Source organism: Lampetra fluviatilis, chromosome 77 (assembly GCF_964198595.1).
Source record: "Lampetra fluviatilis chromosome 77, kcLamFluv1.1, whole genome shotgun sequence".
Classification (NCBI taxonomy): Eukaryota; Metazoa; Chordata; class Hyperoartia; order Petromyzontiformes; family Petromyzontidae; genus Lampetra; species Lampetra fluviatilis.
This window is the reverse complement of record NC_136351.1, coordinates 3,251,749-3,274,223: the sequence shown is the minus strand read 5'-3', so window position 1 is coordinate 3,274,223 and position 22,475 is coordinate 3,251,749. Positions and strand designations below refer to the sequence as shown.

General features: G+C 47.3%; 1 protein-coding gene across 3 annotated transcripts; it reads right to left on the bottom strand.

The window, feature by feature from the left end:
* Positions 1-2,252: 2,252 nt before the first annotated feature.
* On the bottom strand, positions 2,253-20,964 carry LOC144953505 (uncharacterized). Of its 3 annotated transcripts, none has more exons than XM_078884051.1 (8): positions 20,928-20,964; positions 18,515-18,593; positions 14,826-14,936; positions 14,451-14,562; positions 12,783-12,920; positions 7,132-7,250; positions 6,654-6,824; positions 2,253-5,792 (listed from the first exon to the last, which is right to left on the bottom strand). In XM_078884051.1, the coding sequence occupies exons 2-8, from the start codon at positions 18,579-18,581 to the stop codon at positions 4,759-4,761; spliced, it is 1,752 nt and encodes a 583-aa protein (XP_078740177.1). In that variant the 5' UTR covers positions 18,582-18,593; positions 20,928-20,964; the 3' UTR covers positions 2,253-4,758. The 3 variants fall into 3 exon arrangements, with proteins under 3 accessions (XP_078740177.1, XP_078740176.1, XP_078740175.1); XM_078884050.1 differs by having other exon boundaries at positions 20,847-20,948; XM_078884049.1 differs by lacking the exon at positions 20,928-20,964 and adding an exon at positions 20,680-20,817.
* Positions 20,965-22,475: the final 1,511 nt, after the last annotated feature.

The following is a 22,475-nucleotide window of genomic DNA, read 5'->3' as shown; positions in this document are numbered from 1 at the left end:
TTGGTTCGATTAGAGAAGTCGAGTTAGTCATGACATTGTTGGTTTTCGTAACAAAGCAGTTGGTAGAATCTCTATTGATTTTGGCATACAGTGAGGGAAAAAAATATTGTATCCCCTGCTGATTTTGTACGTTTGCCCACTGACAAAGGAATGATCAGTCTATCATTTTAATGGTAGGTTTATTTGAACAGTGAGAGACAGAATAACAAGAACAAAAATCCAGAAAAACGCATGTCAAAAATGTAAAAAAATTATTTGCATTTTAATGAGGGAAATAAGTATTTGACCCCTCTGCAAAACATGACTTAGTACTTGGTGGCAAAACCCTTGTTGGCAATCGCAGAGGTCAGACTTTTCTTGTAGTTGGCCACCAGGTTTGCACACATCTCAGGAGGGATTTTGTCCCACTGCTCTTTGCAGATCTTCTCCAAGTCATTAAGGTTTCGAGGCTGACGTTTGGCAACTCGAACCTTCAGCTCCCTACACAGATGTTCTATGGGATTAAGGTCGGGAGACTGGCTAGGCCACTCCAGGACCTTAATGTGCTTCTTCTTGAGCCACTCCTTTGTTGCCTTGGCCGTGTGTTTTGGGTTATTGTCATGCTGGAATACCCATCCACGACCCATTTTCAATGCCCTGGCTGAGGGAAGGAGGTTCTCACCCAAGATTTGACGGTACATAGCCCCGTTCATTGTCCCTTTGATGCGGTGAAGTTGTCCTGTCCCCTTCGCAGAAAAACACCCCCAAAGCATAATGTTTCCACCTCCATGTTTGACGGTGGAGATGGTGTTCTTGGGGTCATAGGCAGCATTCCTCCTCCTCCAAACACGGCGAGTTGAGTTGATGCCAAAGAGCTCCATTTTGGTCTCATCTGACCACAACACTTTCACCCAGTTATCCTCTGAATCATTCAGATGTTCATTGACAAACTTCAGACGGGCATGTATATGTGCCTTCTTGAGCAGGGGGACCTTGCGGGCGCTGCAGGATTTCAGTCCTTCACTGCGTAGTGTGTTACCAACGGTTTTCTTGGTGACTATGGTCCCAGCTGCCTTGAGATCATTGACAATATCCTCCCGTGTAGTTCTGGGCTGATTCCTCACCGTTCTCATGATCATTGCAACTCCACGAGGTGAGATCTTGCATGGAGCCCCAGGCCAAGGGGAGAATGATAGTTCTTTTTTGTTTCTTCCATTTGCGAATAATCGCACCAACTGTTGTCACCTTCTCACCAAGCTGCTTGGCGATGATCTTGTAGCCCGTTCCAGCCTTGTGTAGGTCTACAATCTTGTCCCTGACATCCTTGGAGAGCTCTTTGGTCTTGGCCATGGTGGAGAGTTTGGAATATGATTGATTGCTTCTGTAAACGGGTGTCTTTTATACAGGTAACAAGCTGAGATTAGAAGCACTCCCTTTAAGAGTGTGCTCCTAATCTCAGCCCGTTACCTGTATAAAATACACCTGGGAGCCAGAAATCTTTCTGATTGAGAGGGGGTCAAATATTTATTTCCCTCATTAAGATGCAAATCAATTTATAACATTTTTGACATGCATTTTTTGGGATTTTGTTGTTGTTATTCTGTCTCTTACTGTTCAAATAAACCTACCATTAAAATTATAGACTGATCATTTCTTTGTCAGTGGGCAAACGTACAAAATTAGCAGGGGATCAAATACCTTTTTCCCTCACTGTAGCTACCATCCATACGAAGGTACTGAATTTAGTTGTTGTATATGGTATTATCCATGATGACAGTGACATTGCCCTTGTCGGCTGAGATGATGACATTATCATCTCTTCATAATAAACGTTTTTGGGTTAGATCACGTTATTTATAAATGTGTCGTAACCCTCCACCAACCGACAAGGCCAATCAGCAAATAAAGTGTCACGTTGACAAAAGACAAATAGTTCACTACTTTAGCCCACCGGTGTGTTGAAGAGTGAAACCACAACATTTACAATTTTTGAGAACGACGTTTCGCTAGTAATTGCATCCAGCAAATGATGATGCATCCAGCATCATTGGGCAATTCGCCAGCGAAACGTCGTACTCAAAAATTGTCATAAAGGTGTCGTTGTGAAAAATTGGGTGACTTTGCGTGACTTTGTTTTCTCAATGGGGAGTCTGCATGTTTCTCTTTGACTCCTTATCGTATATATGTTGAAATTATATCGCACCATACGTAGCCAGTCATGCTCGAACTTCGTGAACATAATTGAGAAACCACTTCAGCCGTGATTTGTTTCGATTACATTCATTATCGTTTATTAAATCAAAAGTGACAATCACTGAAATGCGCACTTCGCGGTGCACAGCTTCAAAAGTCTCACAAGGGGATGTATGTTGTATGGAGTGCGGACGTTGGAGCGGTGGCCCATTTGTTAGCGCATTGCACTATGAACCCAGCGACACAAGATCAATTCCCGGCTGTAGCTGAGATCGGCGGTGAGTGATCGTTTTAATCGACCCAGGGCTCTGCGCCTTCCCCTAACAACTGCCGCTACTCACCAATAAATGGTGGTATCGTCACCACGGCACTTGTGCCAGGCTAGGTGCACTACGAGGCAGCCATGTGAAGTGACTGCTGACAGGAGAAGGTCATGGAATAGACCCAGGTGCCATGCGCTGACCGGGCACTTTCCTATACTGAGTGGAGAACAGTTTACTCCTCATGGTGACTGGAGCCAGAACCAGTCCACCAGACATCCCGTATGCCCCAGAGGTCCAAGCAGTACCGGGACAGCTTCTGATACAGGAATGGAAGCCTCCCTATATTCACCAAAACCAGTCCACTAAACCTCCTGTATTCTACAGAGGTCCAAGCGGTATTGGTCCAGCTACCAAAAGAGTAGTGGCAGCCTCTCTTCCACACTGTGGAAGTGAGCAACCTCGGTGTTTTTTTTTAGAAACCATTCCTCCACCACACCACTAACACGTCAAACAACCTCCTATGAAAGATCTTCCGGCAGCTGCGGATTGAAAATACAATTGTAAAAACGATTGTAAATTCGAATTCCCGTCATGTATACGAAAATTTACCAAACATTTATTTATTTATAATCGAACTACTCCTGGTGCAATGTCACGTAATGAACTGCTCTGTGGCCAATCAACCGCCCAGCGCCAGTATACTGCGAATCGTCGATTAATACGCAGTGTGATCACACTATCACGTGTTTTTGCTACAATGCAGTTCTTCCATTTGGGAATATTTTACGCACCATTGTTATAATGCAGAACGTGCCTGCCGTTATAACGCATGCACCATTACAATGCGGAAATGCGTGCACCGTGATAACGTGGTTTTTGAGTGGTCGACGACAATCTACTTTCTTTAGCTGCGTGGATTCTGAACGGTGCAGTGATAGAGTACACGGAGCCTAATGAACCTCTCCCCTTTGCCTCACCAGGATGGCATCATGTATGTATCTATATTGAGCTTCTTTCACACCATACATAGCCAACTAATCGTAGGTACGGAGGAAGGACAAGAAACGAAACACACAAAGCAGTTCTAAAGAAATGCATTTTCAAAGCGCAGAGCTCTAGTGGACTTCGTAATATCAGAAGGAGAGCGTTCTAGACGGCCACATAAGCACATCTGAAAGCGCGCAATGTGGTGACCATATTTTTGTTCGATGGCTAGTCAAAAGCTGCTGCTGCAAGGATGACCGGATATATCATAATAATAATACCCCCAATTGACCACAACACCCTTGCTGCCTATGCTGTCACACCGTCTGTATGTGTTGAACATTTTTGGCACCGTACGTAGCCGACCGTGCTATACGGAGGTGCAGAAGGACAACAAGGCTCTTCTGGAGCCGTACGTTTAACCTTCAACAATGCGAGCGCAACCTCTTCTCGTGAGGAAGCTTAGAGAGCTGAATGGCGTTCAAAAGAACTATACTTTCAGTTCTTTCGGTAAAGTCACGTAGGTAAAAAATGAAATTAAAATTAATAAAAAATAAAACAATAAGATCACGACGTTTCGGAGGCAACACAAGTCTCCGTCATCAGGTGGGACCGTCACAGCCAGATTTGCTGCATCAAGTGAGGCAGCGATACAAGATGCAAGCTCTTAAATACAAGTAAAGGGGGGAGGAGAGGGGGAGAGGAGCTTATCAGAATGTGGTAGCCAATGAATGGAACGTATCGGGAGGGGAGGGGGGGCTAAAACAGGGCACGGGTTACTCGTCCTCGACTTGGACGTGTTTGTGCGCAAGTCACTGTGGATGCACATGATAGAAACGAAACGAAAATGCTCATGTTTATACCAGTGTTGGCTGACAATAAAGAGAGTACTGTTAAACGCTGGGGATTTTAACACCCGGTGAAGTAAAATAGTGCCCGTCAGATAAGAACTCACAAACAAACAAACACCTCGTGAAAAATCCAACGCAGAAAATCTCCACTGCTACCCACCTGGGCCAAACTGTTTTTGTCTTTTTCCTGTATGTGCCGGTTGCATAACAGACAGAGAGAGAGAGAACAAGCTCATTTCTTTAGAACTGCTTTTTGTGTTAAGTTTGTTGTCATTTCACTGCACCTCATATTAACACAGTTAGCTCCGTATTGTGCCAAATAAGTTTAACACACCAACATACAGTTATTTTTATTATAATATAGTTAGAGGCAGAAATAGTTTTCGCCTAACCAATGGATACTTTTCTACTGCTACTGCTCCCCTAGCACATTAGCTGAGGTCTCGCCGTACAAGGGACAAGGCCTGAAGCCAAGCATCACGGGAAGTTTAACCGCAAGGCAGTGGTGCGTCAGCTGAGACGCGGATCTCAGACACCTGCATGCCCTCGAACACGCCTCCCACTTGGTCGATGTTTGAACTCCCGTCCTCGAACGTCGTCGTCATTGTGGCCTTCCAGGGGATGCTTCCAATGTAGCGCCGGCCGGTCACCACGTACGACACTGATTTCCCGGCTTGGACGTCGATTGTTGCCTCCAACGAATCTGTCACCGACTTGGATTCGGTGATGGTCTTCTCCCATTGCCTCGTTAAGGTTGTGGCCACCTTCACCTGGTTCTTAGCGATAAGCGGGATGCCCGCCTCAAAGGTCACCTCCACGCCAACCGCCAGCGATGTTGACACACTCCAAGATGAAGTCATCGTGACCGTCACGTCGATCTTCCGTTTCACGTTGAGTGGAGGACTGCCCGGGGGAGCACGACAATTCTCGGCGATGGTGCGTGTCGTGAGCTCCAGTGGATCGACATTGCTTACCACCTGCGATTCGAAGTCATAGATGAAGTTCACGAGCCGTACCCTGGCCACGGGAGCTCCAGTCTGCACCGACACGAACCGCGGGTTGAGGATGAATGACGGCGTGTCCATTGCGCCGTGCCGCGTCACAGCCTTGAAGGTGTTGGCCGTCTGACCGCTGCCGACGGCTTTCCATATCGTGACGTCCTGCGCCGATCCCGTCTTGGTGTCGTCGTAGACCCACTGCCAGTCACCCCGCACGACGTGTGAGGTGTTCACGCAGCGCACTGTGTCCACCGAGGGGACGTGGCCGTAGCTCCCTTCGGCGACGAAGCCGAGAGCGTGGTACGATGGTGGGCAGATCGGCTTCCAGATGGAGACATCCCGGTCCGCTCCTGAGCCCCGGTCAGTCCAGACGCGCTCAAAGGACAGCGGCTTTCTCAGCGTTCCGGGGATGATCTCTCTCAAGAGGATACCTTTAGGCCGGTTATAGTTGGGCATGGCAATGTCGCCCAGAGAGCAGCAGCCTTCCGCCTTCCAGATTGAAACGTCGTACTTCCCTCTGCTGCCTGCGATGACAGTCATGAACCCGATGAGAATTGTCAGCGTGTGAGTTTCTGTGTTGTGAGTCTATGGGTCTTTGTGTATCTATCTGTGTGTCTATGAATTTTTCTGTATGTCTATGGGTATCCGTGTTTCTTTCTGTGTGGCTATGGGCATCTCTCTGTGTGTCTGTCTCTCTGTGTGTATCTGTGTGTCTATAGGGAGGCGGGGGGTGTGCCCCTACCATAGCCATATCATGCCAGATCTCCATCACGCATTCATTGTTGTACAGGATGTCTCCCTGTATCTATCTCTATGTGTATATCTCCATGTGTCTCTCTATGTGTGTCTATTGGTGTCTATCTGCATGTGTCTATCTGTGTGTACACCCCGTACCCCTATCGTTCCAGATGTCTGTCACACTCTCAGTGTTGTACAGGATCTATCCTTGTGTGTCTATCCATGCGTGTCTATCCATGTGTGTCTGTATATGTCTATGGGTGTCTATCTATGTGTTTGCATCTTATAATGTCAATCTGTGTGTGTGTCTATCTCTATGTGTCTAACCATGATTGTCTCTGTGTGTGTCTCTGGGTGCCTATCTCTGTGTGCCTATCCCTGCGTGTTTGTGTGTGTGTCTGTGGGTGTCTATTTGTGTGAGTGTCTATCTGTGTGAGTCTATCTCTCTGTATGTGTCTGTGGGTGTCTATCCATGCGTGTCTATCTCTATGTGTCTATCCCTCTGTGTCTGTCTCTGTGTGTTTGTTTGTGTGTCTTTAGGTGTCTATCTGTGCGTGTCTATTTTTGCGTGTCTAACTCTGTGTTTCTGTGTGTGTCAATGGGTGTCCATCTGTATATGTCTATCTATCTATGTATACACCCCGTACCTTTATCATTCCACATCTCCGTCATTCTGTCCGTGTTGTACAGGACGAGCGCCACCTCTGACGAGGTCGGCAGGAACGCGGAGAGAATGGCTTTGTTCGCGTCCAGCACGGCGGGCACGATGCGCAGGTCGCTGTGGCTCGCGTGGGACATGAAGGTCCCCGCCGTGATGCCTGCCGCCGTGAAGCCAAGCACCGAGGAAACAGGGAGCGGTGATTGGACGAACAACAAAAAGTGAAATCAGTTTTTTGACAATTACTAAACGAATTATAGTGGCTCTGTGAAGTGGCTGATCGCGTGGAATTTACAGAATCAGCCAAACACTCTAAATGCCTGATGTTGATTTTACATGTGCAGGGAGAAAAACCGGAGGAACAGGCATCATCAGGGTCAGGGATTGAACCCACGCCCTCCAGCATCCCAGACAGGGCAGTTAACTAACAGGAGGGAGCCAGTGACTCTCTCCGCCCCAGGCCTCACCAGTCAACATCGGATCGTTCTCCACACTCCAGAAGCTGACGTCGTGCTCTGCCCCCGAGCCTCTGTCGTTCCACACGAAGCTGAGGCGTCCCTGGGTCACGTGGCTCGAATTGACGCACCTTGGGGAGAGCGGAAGGGGAGGGAATGCCACGGCAGCCAGGTTAAGTTATCTCCGTTGTCTGGTAGGCAAGAGGTTGTGGCTTTGTTCCCAGACCCTGCTGATGTATGCATGCGCGTGCATTCAACTTCTTTCACACCATACGTAGCCAACCGTCCTAATCGGAAGTGCGGAAAGGACAACAAACTAAACATAAAAATCGGTTCTAAAGAAGTGAGTTTCAATTTAGATGTAAAATCAGAATCATTGAAATAAATATAAATTTTACTGGAGCAATATGATGATCTATAAAGCTCCCTTTCACGGATGTCTGATGGTCACAAAAGTCCAATATTCGCAGATGCCCAGTAGTGCATAGGTCCAGTGGCTTCCTAATATCGGAAGGAAGTGCATTCCAGACGATATCAAAAGTGCATCTGCAGGTGTGCGATGCATTAACCATTTTTGCTCTATGGTTAGCCAGAAGCCTCTGCTGCGAGAATGACCAGATGTATAAAACCCCCAAGTCAACCCCAACACCTTGGCTGGCCGTGCTGTCACCACATCTTTACCCCACCCATCCTCCACAATGCTGCAACCCTCTAGGAAATCGTGTGAATCGAAGAAAACAATAGCCTTTCCATTCACCAGGACCTCAATAGCTTCCCTCATCGTCGTTTGAACACGCACGCCCCTTTTGGGACCTGGAGTTTAACCTGAAACAATGTGAGCGAGTTCAAGCCTCAATGAAGCTTGTAGAGCTAAACGGAGTTCAAATGTACTCGCAAAGAAACACCTTGTGAAAGACCTAACGCATACATCCCCTGGGTTTGATCTTCTACGAAGCTCATGGTCCACCCTAAACTACATTCACTGCACAGCAATTTATAGTAGATGTGGATTCCTGATGCACAAATGGAAAATTAAAAACTCTCACGGAGATGAAAGTGGTCATCCAGAACAGACCATACAGCATGGAAAGACACAATTTTCTGATCCACAAATGCGAAGTAGATATCACAGTGATGATGATCCACTCATCCGCTACTCCTGAAGCTGTTGTTTGGGCTTGACCACCTGAATGTCAGATTCTAGTTGTTACTCTGCATTAACATCAGTCGCACAAACAAAGAAGAAGAGTCAATATATCTATATACCTTGCATTGTTGAAGAAGAATACTCAATAAATCGATATAATCATCATAATAACATACTTACCAACACTTACTTCACCTGGAATGGTACTTTCAACAAACAAAATAAAGGTACCCCCATGGGATCTCCCTTATCACCAGTGATAGCGAACTTTTCATGGATAAATTTGAAACAGATGCCATCCAGACATCCACCCTACGTCCTTCCTTGCGGAAGAGATATGTAGATGACACTTTCGTCATTTTGCCACATGGCCTGCAAGCTTTGAACCAATTTTTCAACCACATCAATTCCATACACCCATCCATCAAATTTACCACGGAAGTGGAGAAGGATGGTAAGCTACCATTCCTGGGTGTTTTGTTTGAGAAGAGACCTGACGGCTCGTTGTGACACTGTCTACAGGAAATCCACCCACACAGATTCCTATCTGAAACCTGATTCCCACCACCATCCGGCACAGAAGAAATCCCTTATCAAAACACTACACCATAGGGCCCACTGAATTTCCAACCAACACCACCTAGCCAGTGAACTGGAACACGTACACCAGGCCCTCAAGATGAATGGCTACTCGGACCGCATTATTCGCAAAGCTATTTCTCCAACCATGGAGAAACAACCCCATGAGAAGCCAATCAAAACCATCATGTTACCATACATAGCAGGTGTTACCAAAAAGATTTCCAAAATCTAAAAAATTAACAACATCTAGGTCCGATTCAATACAATACACAACATTTGTGATATAATCCCATCTGTGAAAGATGTCATTCCTGACATGCAATATCCTGGAGTTTAAAAACGGAGTTGTACCTGCGGTAGAAGTTACATTGGGGAAACGAAACGACATGTCTCGGACTGTGTTTGCGAACACAAGAAAGATCTGTAACACGGCAGAACCAATACGTCTGCCGTGGCTGACCATTATTATAACGATGTGGGCTTGCATGATATTGTTTTTTTTCCGAGACCAAGGTACTCTGCAAACCTTCGGGCTACTAATCTTAATTTAGGAGCTTTCGTGACTGCAGGAATTATTCTTTGGTTATTTTCGGTTAAGTCACGTCTAAAAGTAAAATAAAATAATAAATAACATATTACGACGTTTAGATTGCAACACAAGCAATCATCATCAGGCATAAAAGAAACAGCAAGATTTTTTGTTGCTGTTTCTTTTATGCCTGATGATGATTGCTTGTGTTGCAATCGAAACGTCGTAATATGTTATTTATTATTTTATTTTACTTTTAGACGTGACTTAACCGAAAAGAACCAAAGAATACTTCGGGCTACTATCAAAGGTTTGTTCATGAAGCAATCCAGATATATAAACATAGACATAACTTCAACCGAGAAGATGGATACAAATTGAGCAAACATTGGAAAGATGTTATTAACCAGGTAAAACCTTAACTGCGTTATGGTTGTGTCTATCATATCTGCCGGGTACTAGTCTATTTTTCCGAGTTAATTTCCCCCCGCTTCCCACTTCTAGCCCCTCCCACTCCCCCCCCCCCAGCCTCACGTCCTCTATCCCCCGAGCGCTCACGCAGCGCTCCCCTCCTCCTACCCCACACCCCCCCCTCTCTTTCTCTCCCCCCTTGGCCCTCCCCCTTTCTTACCTTTATAACCTCTTGCCACGGCAGCTCTCTCTCCCACTTCAGCAATTTTTTCTTGCTGTGGTTTTCCCACCTGATGATGATTGCTTGTGTTGCAATCGAAACGTCTTGATTTGTTTATTTTATTTTTAACTACGTGACTTTCCCGAAAGAACCAAAGAGTAATAACATGCTTGTTCAGTCTGTTTGTAATGCAACCAGCACGGGTGGTTAGGTGGGGGGAACTTCTACATTTGGTATTTTACGTGGTGTTTATTTGTGAGTAATTTTGAACTCTGCTAACTCTCTAAGCTTCATCAGAGGTTAAACTCGCATTGTTTTAGGTTAAGTGCACGGCGCCAAAAGGGCTTGGCGTGACTTTAAATGACGCGGAATGTTATAGTGCTCGTGATGAATGGGAAGGTGACTGCTTTCCTCAATTCGCAGGACTTCCCAGAAGGTTGCAGCGTCGGGAGCGAAGGATGGGGAAGAGATGAAAACTAATTTATTTAGAACTGCTTGTTGTACACTGACAGCAAGGGTCTTGGGTTCAACTTGACGGTATTATTATCACAATATATGCGGTTATATTCGCAGCAGCAAATTTTAGCTAGCCATTGAACAAAGACGGCCACCACATTATGCACTTTCAGATGAAATATACGCTACACACTATATACTACACAATACACTGCACTATACACAACACTACTATATACTACACTTCTATCCACTACGATACACTACTTTACATTACACTATACCCTACACATTACACTATATACTGCACTACTATACACCACTATACACGTCACCACTATACACTACACTATATGCTAGACTTTTGGCTAGCTATTGAAAGAAGATGGCCACTGCATTAAGCGCTTCCAGATGCGTTTCTGCAGCTGTCTAGAACGCTCTTCCTTCAGATATTAGGAAGCCACTGGTACTATGCACTTTTAAATTCTCTAAATTGAAAACGAAGTTCTTTAGAGCTTCTTGTTATTGTTGTTATGTTTAGTTTGCTGTCCTTCCCTCGTACCTCCGATTAGCAGGGTTGGCTACGTTTGGTGCAAAACAAGTTCTACAAACATACACACAACATATACGCAACATAGACAAACATACACACAACATCTTGACTAAAAGCTTTCGTGACTGCAGGAATTCATATTCTTTGGGTCTTTTGATAAAGTCACATAGATAGGTTCAAAGAAAATAACAAAAACTACAACGTTTCGATCACAACACAAGCGTTCGTCATCAGGAAGAGGAGGTTAGCTTCTAAAGGCAAACTGTTTATAAAGGTTTGAAAAGGGCGTAGCCCAAATATTCTTCGGTTCTTTCGGTTAAGTCACGTATAAAGATAAAATAATAAATTAAATAATAGCATACTACGACGTTTCGATTGCAACACAAGCAATCATCATCAGGTATAAAAGAAATAGCAACAAAAATCTAACCAGAAAACTATAGACAGACATACAAGCAGACAGACATCACAAAGACACACAGAGAGAGAACACGTATCGGCAGAAAGAGAGAGGTCGTTTCTGTGACGAGGCCTTAAATATAGAAAGGGGGTGGGGGCAGAGAAAAAATTAGCATGTCAATGAGTGGACGACGACGTGGTACGGTAAGCAAGACGACGACGTGGTACGGTACGCAAGCTTGAAAATTAGGAGAAAGACACACTAAAATTAAATAACCTAGTAAAATATCGAAATGTAATGTAATGCAACACAGAGAGTCGGTCAACACACAATTAACGCATAGCCCCGTTGATTACGTATTTTAAAGATTGCTAAGTTAGAATTTAAGTGTGAAAATTCCAAAGAGAGGACACAGGCAGAGAGAGAAAACAGAAAGCCAGAGAGAGAGAAAAAAGATAAGCTTAAAACTTCCCCGTAGAAGTGGTTCAATCTCAATTTTGGAGCTTTCGTGAATGCAGGAATTATTATTGCAGTCACGAAAGCTCCAAAATTGAGATCGTAGCCCAAATGTCAGCAGCCAATGTTAATGTAAGTGGTGAGCAGCGACCGCGACGGTGGTGGGTTTTCTACCAATCAAAGGGCTGCCAAGTAAAAATTTGCATGATAATGTAAGTATCGTTTAGCAGCCTCCAGGGTCAGCGCCCTGAGGTGGCTATGTTAATGTGAGAGATTAGCATGTTAATTGGAGATCGCAGAGCAGCAACCTCGAGCTTGAGAAGCGAGGTGGCTGTGTTAGTGTGAGAAATGTAACCTGCTGACATTTGGGCTAAGCCCATTTAAAACCTTTATAAACAGTTTACATTTAGAAGCTAACCCCCTCTTCCTGATGACGAACGCTTGTGTTGCGATCGAAACGTTGTAGTTTTTTGTTATTTTCTCTGAACCTATCTACGTGACTTTATTGAAAGACCCCAAAAATATGAATTCCTGAAGTCACGAAAGCTTTAAATCAAGACACAATATACACACAGCACACATACAATGCACACACAAAGCACACAGCCTACATACACAACACACACAATATACACACACAACACACACACACAATATACATACAGCACACATACAATGCACACACAAAGCACACAGCCTACATACACAACACACACAATATACACACACAACACACACAATATACACACACAACACACACAATATACACACACAACACACACAATATACACACAGCACACATACAATGCACACACAAAGCACACAGCCTACATACACAACACGCACAATATACACACACAACACACACAACACACACGAATAGACAGATTGGCGAGCTGCGCCCCTCACCTGTATGCGTTGAGGCTGGGTGTCTGGCTGTAGCTCGCCACGGCCACGTGGCCCAGGCACGTGAAGCCGTTCGACGGGTTGAGCTGGTACACTGTGACATCACGGTCAGCTCCACTGCCTCTGTCGTTCCACACCTCGCTGCAGGGTAACGTGGGCGGTGAGGGAGAGGAGGATAGCCAACGGCATAGACGATGACTAGATGGTCAGTCAATCGATCGATCAATCGTCAGTCAATCGATAAACCTTGATCAATGAAATCACTTCCACACAGCGTTACACAGCCGATGAAAAGTTAATGCAGTTCGACTGATTCAGAGTGAGAACTCTGCTGTCAAACCGGAGCCTGTAAAAACCACACTGGTCAGGTACGGGAACCTCTCCACTCTCTCCACAACTGCCTCGCCAAAGGGGAGTTTGGCAGGTGGAGTGTTTGGTTGCACAAATTACCCAAGCAGGTGCTTAGTTTTGAAGGGGCTGATAATATGGCTACAACTGTTAATAGCACGCTTCAGGTCAAGCAGCAGTGCTTCAAACGCCTTCTCTGAGTGAGCAGTAATCACTAGATCAGTAGCATACATAACATGGCTGACCAATAGGGAGCCATCCCTCAACCACACCGGGACATCGAGCAGCCTCCCATTGTATCTGTACCAGATGGACAATCCTCTGGTAAATCCGTGGAGGCTTCTAAAAAAAGTGGTTTTAATTAATGTAGGAGCTAAATAACATACCAGTTGCACCCCGACATGAACAGGGAATGGCTTTGACTCCCGGGCGCATAGTTTTACCATAATGGTGATTTGTGAGGCGCTGCAAATCTTTTTTTAAAGGAATAAAATCGTGATTGTGATCACGACTCCATCTCCTCAGCAACCCACGGCCAACACTCATCCTTGCATTGCCACATAGCTCTCCGAACCTTCGAGTGAAGCTCGCGGTAAGCCTCTTCATTGTCTGATGTCTAGCAGCCTACTGCCATTATTATTGAGCTGATCTCACCCATGGCTTCCACTCACTTCAGCCCAGGTGCCAGCATCATAACCCATTCGGGTATTAAAGTCACCCAACAGGATGACTAATCCCGAGGGGCCACTTTAGCTAGCACCTGTGACAGGAGGTCAAAACAGGAATCTCACTCATCGGCCTTGCCTGCATCCCTCCACTGATGTTCATCTTCGTTGGAGGCATAAGCAACCACCACCAACATTTCTCACCTCCGGATGATCGGGAGATGAGCCCACAGTAGTCTGGGGCTTACAGCTTCCTACACTTCACCCCCATGCCCCGTTAATTATTTTGTCAAGAGAAAGAGCCACTCTCTGTTATTTGGCAGTCTCCTGCCAGAGTGAGTCCAACGAGTCTCCTGAATACCGAAGATATCCAGGGGGTACCGGTCTAACTCCCGAGAGAGGAGTGGCAGGCTCTCATCTGCAGTGTGCTTTCGAACATTCCATGTGGCCACTCGCGGTAGCTTTTTGCCATTTTTGAAGGAACCCCGAGGGTACAAATTCAGTCTCCTAGTTTTGCCACTGTGATGGCTACGAGCGACAGGAGGGGAAGAGTCGATTGGAATTGACCTTACCCCAATGGCATTGCTCACCACAGCGTTACCGTCTGCCAACCAAAAGATATACACACACAGACACAAACAGACTCACACAGACTCACGTGACGCTGATGGGAGCTCGTACCAGCGAGTTTCCAAAGTCCCTCACTAGAATACTCGCGGACTTCGGTTGCTCGTGCAGAGTAACTGCGACGTCTCCCAGCGGATAGAAGCCTGGGATAGCAAGAGACCCACGGAGTCCCACAGACATTATGATTATTATTACCAAGGCATGTTCATCATGGGACCTTTTTGCCAGTATCAAAGTATGAAAAATAAGAAGAGGTTTTACCCTTTTTGGCAATACAACCGGAGGTGTTAAGATGTTCAAAAACGCAAAATGAATGCGAGTACGAAGGGTATATTACTATTATTATCAAGGCGCGTTTGTTCGCATTGTGCTTGTTGTTGTCATCGAGGGATGTTTGTAGTCTTACCGGACTCCAGGCTGGATGGTCTCCAAATCGACACGTCCACTGCAGCACCACTTCCCCTGTCGTTCCAAATCGCTTCATATTCCGTGCTGAACTTGTACACCACCTTATTCACTGTGAGAATGGGAGGCCAAGGAACTATGGGTCTCTGCTTGTGTTTATGGGTTTCTCCGTGGTGAGTCGATTGGTCTCTGTGTGGTGAGTCTACGCACATCTGCGTAGGTAAATGTGTCTTTACATGGTGAGTCTATGGGTCTCTGTGTGGTGATTCTCTGGATTTATGTGGTGAGTCAATGGGTCTCTTTGTAGGTGTATGAGTCCCTGTGTAAGGAGTCTGTGGATCTTTGTGATTAGTCTCAGGGTGTCAATGTCGTAGGTCTATGAGTCTTGGTGTGGAGATCCTATGGGCCACTGTGTGGTGAGCCTTTGTATGTGAGTCTATGGGTCCAAGCATGGTGGGTCTATGAGTCTCTGTGTCGGTCTATGAGTAATTGTGTGATGAGTCTATGGGTCTGTGTGTGGTGAGTCTAGGGTTCTTTGTGTGGTGAGTCTATGGGTCTCTGTGATGTAAGTCTATGGAGCTCTGTGTGGTGAGTTCAGGGTTTTTTGTGTGGCGAGTCTATGGGTCTCTGTGTAGTGAGTCTATGGTCATCTGAGGGTGAGTGTCTGGTTTCTATGTGAGTTCATGGGTATTTGCTTGGTGAGTCTATGTGTGGTTCTATTGGTCATTGTGTGACGCGTCTATGGGTCTCTGTAGGGTGAGTTTATGCGTGGTAGTCTATGAGTCTCTGTGTGGTGAGTCTATTGGTCTCTGTGTGAGTCTATGGGTCTCTTCTGGTTATTCTATGGGTTTCTGTGTGGTAAGTTACACTTGTGAGTCTATGAGTCTCTATATGGAAAGTCGTCGGGTCTTTGTGTGGTGAGAATATGGGCATCTGTGTGGTGAGCCAATGGTTTTGTGTATTGAGCCTATGGGTTTCTTTGAGACGAGTCTATGGGTTTCTGCGTGATGACTTTATGGGTTTCTGTATGGTGAGTCTATGGCTCTCTGTGTGAGTCTATGTGTCTCTGTGTGCTGAGTTTATTCGTCTATGTGTGAATCTATGAGTCTTTTCTGGTTATTTGATGAGTCTCTGTGTGGTGAGTCTATGCGTCTCTGTGTGGTTAGTTCATGTATGTGTAATGTAGTAACTCGGCGGGAGACGACTTCACGGGTAGCACACTCTTTATTTCACCAAACTCGTTCACAGGTGACTAACACCCACTTAGTATTTCGGGTGACAAACACCCACTTAGCTACCCTGGCGACTAACGCCCACTGAGCTACTCGGGTGACCAACACCCACTTAGCTACCCTGGCGACTAACGCCCACTGAGCTACTCGGGTGACCAACACCCACTTAGCTACTCGGCGACTAACGCCCACTGAGCTACTCGGGTGACCAACACCCACTTAGCTACCCTGGCGACTAACGCCCACTGAGCTACTCGGGTGACCAACACCCACTTAGCTACCCTGGCGACTAACGCCCACTGAGCTACTCGGGTGACCAACACCCACTTAGCTACTCGGCGACTAACGCCCACTGAGCTACTCGGGTGACCAACACCCACTTAGCTACCCTGGCGACTAACGCCCACTGAGCTACTCGGGTGACCAACACCCACTTAGCTACCCTGGCGACTAACGCCCACTGAGCTACTCGGGTGACCAACACCCACTTAGCTACTCGGCGACTAACGCCCACTGAGCTACTCGGGTGACCAACACCCACTTAGCTACTCTGGCGACTAACGCCCACTGAGCTACTCTGGACACTCCCTGCCCGGGGTGTCCGTCTTGACTGTGGGTCCCCAGCCCGACCCACGTGGGCGTCGGACCCCGGGTCCCACAGTCTCGCCTCCGAGCCACACAGGGCCCCGGTCCCTACAAGGACGGCGGGACTAGGGGTCTCGGGGCACTAGGTCTTCAACTCCGTCTTCGATCTTCAACTGGATAACTCTCCTCGAGTGCTCTCGCGCGTCCCCCTTTATACCCCACCTGCGGACGTCGCTGCGAGCACCCATCCTATTCGACCAATCACTGGGCGCTGGCTACGATCCTGTTTTCCCACATCTCAGCGTGCCTCACCACCCACGCCGCGCCGCCCCGTCATCTGTCACTCCCGGCGCGCGCGTCCATACCACGCCCACAACGCGTGCCCAACCCCGCACCCCGTGCCGCCCCGTGATCCATCACTGTCACAGTCGGCGCACGTCAACACCACCACTACATATGCAAGTCTATGAGTCTATTTGTGCTTAATCTGTGGATCTTTGTGTGAGTCTATGTGTCTCTTGTAGTGATTATATGGATGTCTGTGTGGTGAGTCTATGGGTCTCTGTGTGGTGAGTCTCTGGGTCTCTGGGTATGTCTGTGGGTCTCTAAGTGGCGTATCTATGGGTTTCTTTGTGGTGATTCCATGGATCTATGTGTGGTGAGTCAATGGGCCTCTTTGTATGTCTATGGTTCTCTGCGTGGTGAGTCTGTGGGTTTTTGTGATGAGTATAAGGGGGGTTTATGTGGTAAGTCTATGGGTATTGGTGTGGAGAGTCTACGGGTCTCTGTGTAGTGAGCCGATATATCTCTGTGTGCTAGTCTATTGGTCTCTGTGTGGTGATTCTCTGAGTGTATGTGGTCGATCTATCTGTGTCTGTGTGGTGAGTCTATGGATCTCTGTGTGATAAGTCTATTGTCTCTGTGCAGTGAGTCTGGGTATCTGTGTGGTGAGTCGATGGCCCTCTGTGTAGTAAGTTTATATGTGTGAGTCTATGGGTATATGTATGGTGAGTCTATGGGTGTGTGTGTGGTAAGTATATCAGTCTCTGTGTAGTGAGTCTCTGTGGTCTCTGTGTGGTTAGTCTATGGGGCTCGGTGAGATACGTTTATGTGGGTGAGTCTATAGGTATCTGTGTGGTGAGTCTATGGGTGTCTGTGCGGTGAGTCATTGGTTCGCTTTGTTTTGAGTGGATGGGTCTTCGTGTTGCGAGTCTATGAGTCCCTTTGAAGTGAGTCTATCGGTCTCTGTTTGGTGAGTCTGTGTTGTGAGGCTAAATGTCTGTGTGGTGAGTGTGTGTGGTGAATAGGGTTATATCGGTGAGTTTCAGAGTCTCTGTGTGGTGAGTCGATGGGTCTATGTGGTGATTCTCTGGATCTCTGTTTACTGAGTACAGGGGTCTCAGTTTAGCGTTTTTATTGGTCTCTGTGTTGTGAGTGTATGGGTCTCTGTGTTGTGAGTCTATGGGACTCTGTTTAGTGAGTCTATGGGTATCTGTTTAGTGAGTCTATGGATCTTTCTGTGGCGAGTCTATGGGTCTGTGTGTAGCGAATCTATGGATCTCTACGCTGTGAGTCTTTGGATCTCTGTGTGGTAAGTCTAGGGATTCTTCTGTGATGAGTCTATGGGTCTCTGTGTGGTTATTCTATGTGTCTCTAAGTGGTGAGCCTATGAGTATTTGTGTGAGTCTATGGTTATCTGTGTGCTCAGTCTATAGGTCTCTGTGTGGTTCTATGGATCTCTGTGTTTTGAGTCTCTGAGTTTTGTATGTGGCCGGTCTATGGGTCAATGGTTCACTTTGTTTTGAGTCGATGAGCCTATGCGTATCTTTGTGGTGAGTCTAAGGTGCTGTTTGTGCTGAGTCTATTAACTTACCAATCGTAGCAAAAACGCAGGGCCAGGAAGTGACCAACAGGAGGCCACAAAGTGTAACGTGATGCATCTTGATATTCACCTGGGGACACAGAGCTCACTCACTTATTCAACAACCAACTCAACCACCCCCTCATCCACTCACTCACTCACTTACTTGTCCACCTAATCACAAACCCACTCACCCACCCACTCACCCACTCACTCGCCCAACTACCCACCCAACAACCAGTGCCGGATTAAGCTAGTGTGTGGCCTGGAGCATATGTTATAAAGGGTCACTAAATTAAATAAAAACACATGAATATTAAAATACAAACTTTTAACTTGCATAGTAAAGTAATTGTATTTTGTCATTTTCTATAATACGACAAATTGCTAACCCTAAACATCCAATCGTTCATAAAAGTTGAAGGCAGTACAGTACTATAGTAATAGAACAAGTGCAGAATCACTCAACCGGAATTTATAACTTGAAAGTAATTAGCACGAGGCCCTTGAAAGTGCGGGGCCCATAGAATATGCTACTTTTGCTACTAGGATAATCCGGCACTGCCAAAAACTCAACCACTTACCTACTTAATTACCCAACCAGTCACCCACTAACTCACCAACCATCGCTCCCACCCACTCACCCATGCACTCACCCATTGACCCAATCACTCATTCACTCAATAACCCCCTCAACCACTGAATCATCCACGCACTCACTGACCTACTCACGCACCAACTCACGCACTCACTCACCAATGCATCCACTCACCCAATAACCCACGCACTCCCTAACTGACCCAGCCAACCACCCACTTACTCATCCACCCACTCACTTACCGACTCACTCACCCACCCACTCACCCAACGCACGCTCCCACACACTCAACAACTCACCCACCCACTCCTCCTACCTAACCATCCACTCACCAACTTACCCACCCAATTACCCACCTGCTCAACCAACTACTCACCTAACCACAATCTCACTCACCCACCCACTCACTCGCCCACGCACTCACCAAATCATTCACTAACCCACTCATCGAGCCACCCACCCACTCACACACTTACCCACCCCACTTACCCACCTACTCAACCACCCAACCACACACTCACTCACTCACATACTCATTCACCCCCTCAATCGCTCACCCACTCACTCGCCCACCCACCCACTCACTCGCTCAACCACTCTCCCACCAACTCACCACTCACCCACTCACTTACCCACCCACTCACTGGTCCACCATCTCCCCCACTCACTCAACCACCCACTCAACCACCCGCTCAACCACCCGCTCAACCACCCGCTCAACCACCCGCTCAACCACCCGCTCAACCACCCACTCAACCACCCACTCAACCACCCACTCAACCACCCACTCAACCACCCACTCAACCACCCACTCAACCACCCACTCACCTACTAACTTACCGACCCACTCAATCACCCATCCACCCTCTTACCCAACGACTCACTACCCCCACTGACCCACCCTCGTCCGACCCACTCGCTTACGTACCCACTCACCCACGCACTCACCCACGCACTCACCCACAAACTCACCTACTCACTCGCCCACGCACTCACCCACCCATTTACCCACTCACCCACTCACTCGCCAACGCACTCACCAAACCATTAACTCACCAACTCATCGAGCCACCCACACAAAGATCCCCCGTATAGCCTTAACAGACTGTCGGAGCAAGTGCTGTTAGCGAGCACCCACACACACACTCACCCACCCACCCACTCCCCCTAACCAACCACCCACTCACTCACCCACGCACCCACTTATCCATTCACCAACCCACTCACCCACCCTCTTATCCACCGACTCACTTACCCACTGACCCACCCTCTCAATCACACACTTACCCATTCACTCACCCACCCACTTACCGACCCACTCACCCACCGATCTACCTACCCACTCACCCACCCACCAACTCACTCATTCAGCCACCAATGCAAGCAATCACCCACTCACTTGCCAACGCACTCATCCCTTCACTCATCCAGCCACCCACCCAGCTAGCCACTCACACACTTACACACCCACTCACCCACCTACCAACTCACTTGTCCAATCACCCACTCAGCCACCCACGGTTTCACAAACCCACCCACCAACTCACTCAATCACCCACTCACCTACCCACCTACTCACCCATGAATCAACACTGCCCATAGACGCCCATGGACTCAACACTGTCTATAGACTCAACACTGCCCCATAGACTGAGAACTGCTATAATGAGATCACAGATAGTTAGATAGAAATATACATACAGTGACACGGCCATTACAAACCCTACACGACCATTATGAACCCACCGAGAGAGAGAGGGAGAGAGAGCGAGACACTGAAACACGGAGAGAGAGACCCAGATGTAGGACTCGAATCCAGGCTCTCACAGTTCACTGTGTGGCAGTCACTGTGGATCCAGACGTCTGGTGATGATGATGAATGGAGAATGCGACGATCTATCTTTATAGCCCTGATCATCTCTGTCTCCCCCACCCCCACCCCCGCCTCTCTCTCTCTGATTGGTGTCGATAAAAAGAGATCAAGATGACCCCGAGGTCAAAAAACATCTCTGATGAATGAATGATTGACAGAGCTCGGCTCTTGGACGTCTGAGCAGATAAACCCAATAAACCCGAGAGTCAAAAACTCAACGTATTGTCCACCCAGGTAACCTCTAGCATGATGTTTGTGCAAGTGTTGAGGACCGAGAAGTATGGGTGTCTAAGTGAGTGTATGGGTCTCTTTGTGGAGTCTATGAACTCACCACACCAATACAGGGGACCAGGAAATGACCAATAGGTGCAGGCTACAAAGTGTCACATGATGCATCTTGATAATCACCTGGGCACACAGAAATCACTCACCCACTCGCCCACCGACTCACCCACCGACTCACCCTCCCACTCGCCCACCCTCTCACTCGCCCACTCACCCACTCACTTACATACTCATTCACCCCCTCCATCGCTCGCCCACTCACTTACCCCAATACTCGCCAACTCACTTACCGATTCACTTTCTGACTCACCTACTCACCCGTGACTCAACACTGCCCATAAACTCAGAACTGCCCAACGACTCAACACTGACCATCGACTAAGCAATGAACCATAGACCCAGCACTACCATTATGAAACCACATATAGAAGAGACATACGGTGACACGGCCATTATGAATCCGACACGGCCATTGTGACCCACCGAGAAAGAGGGGTAGAGAGAGAGCGAGACACTGAAACACGGAGAGAGAGAGAACAAGACGTAGGACTCAAACTCAGGCTCTCACAGTTCACTCTGTGAGTCACTATGGGCCCAAACGTCTGGCGATGATGATGGTGGTGATGGATGGACCATCATTGTCTACCTCACCCCTCTCTTTGTTTATTTGTGTGGACAGACAGCTCAGTAGATCAAGATGACCCCGAGGTCAATAAAGCTCTGATATGAATGGACGTCCGTGATTGATTGACAGAGCTCAGCTCTTGGACGTCTGAGCAAATAACCTGAATGGACCCGAGAGCCAAACACGCAGTGTATTCCCACCCAGGTAGCCTCTAGCAGGCTGTCAGCACAAGTACTGAGTAGTATGGGTGTTTATGTGAGTATATGGGTCTCTTTGTCATGAGTCTATGGGTTTCTGTGTGAGGTGATCGAAGAGTGGCCTCCACGAGGCAAGAGCATAAATGCAAGAGAACCACCGCAACAGTGGTCATGCCAGTGAGACACACAGCCCATTACACAGTAAGAACTAACGATACATCTAGGTTAAGGGAGCATAAGTGGCCATGTTAGTGAGACCCCAGCGCGTTAATGCAAAGGCATCCAGCAGGGCAATGCAACTGAGAGAGTCGAAGATTACAACCAAACGGCAGGAAGGATGGAAGCATCACAGCGAGTTATGACTATACATGGTTAATAACGTCCTGCGATTGTGA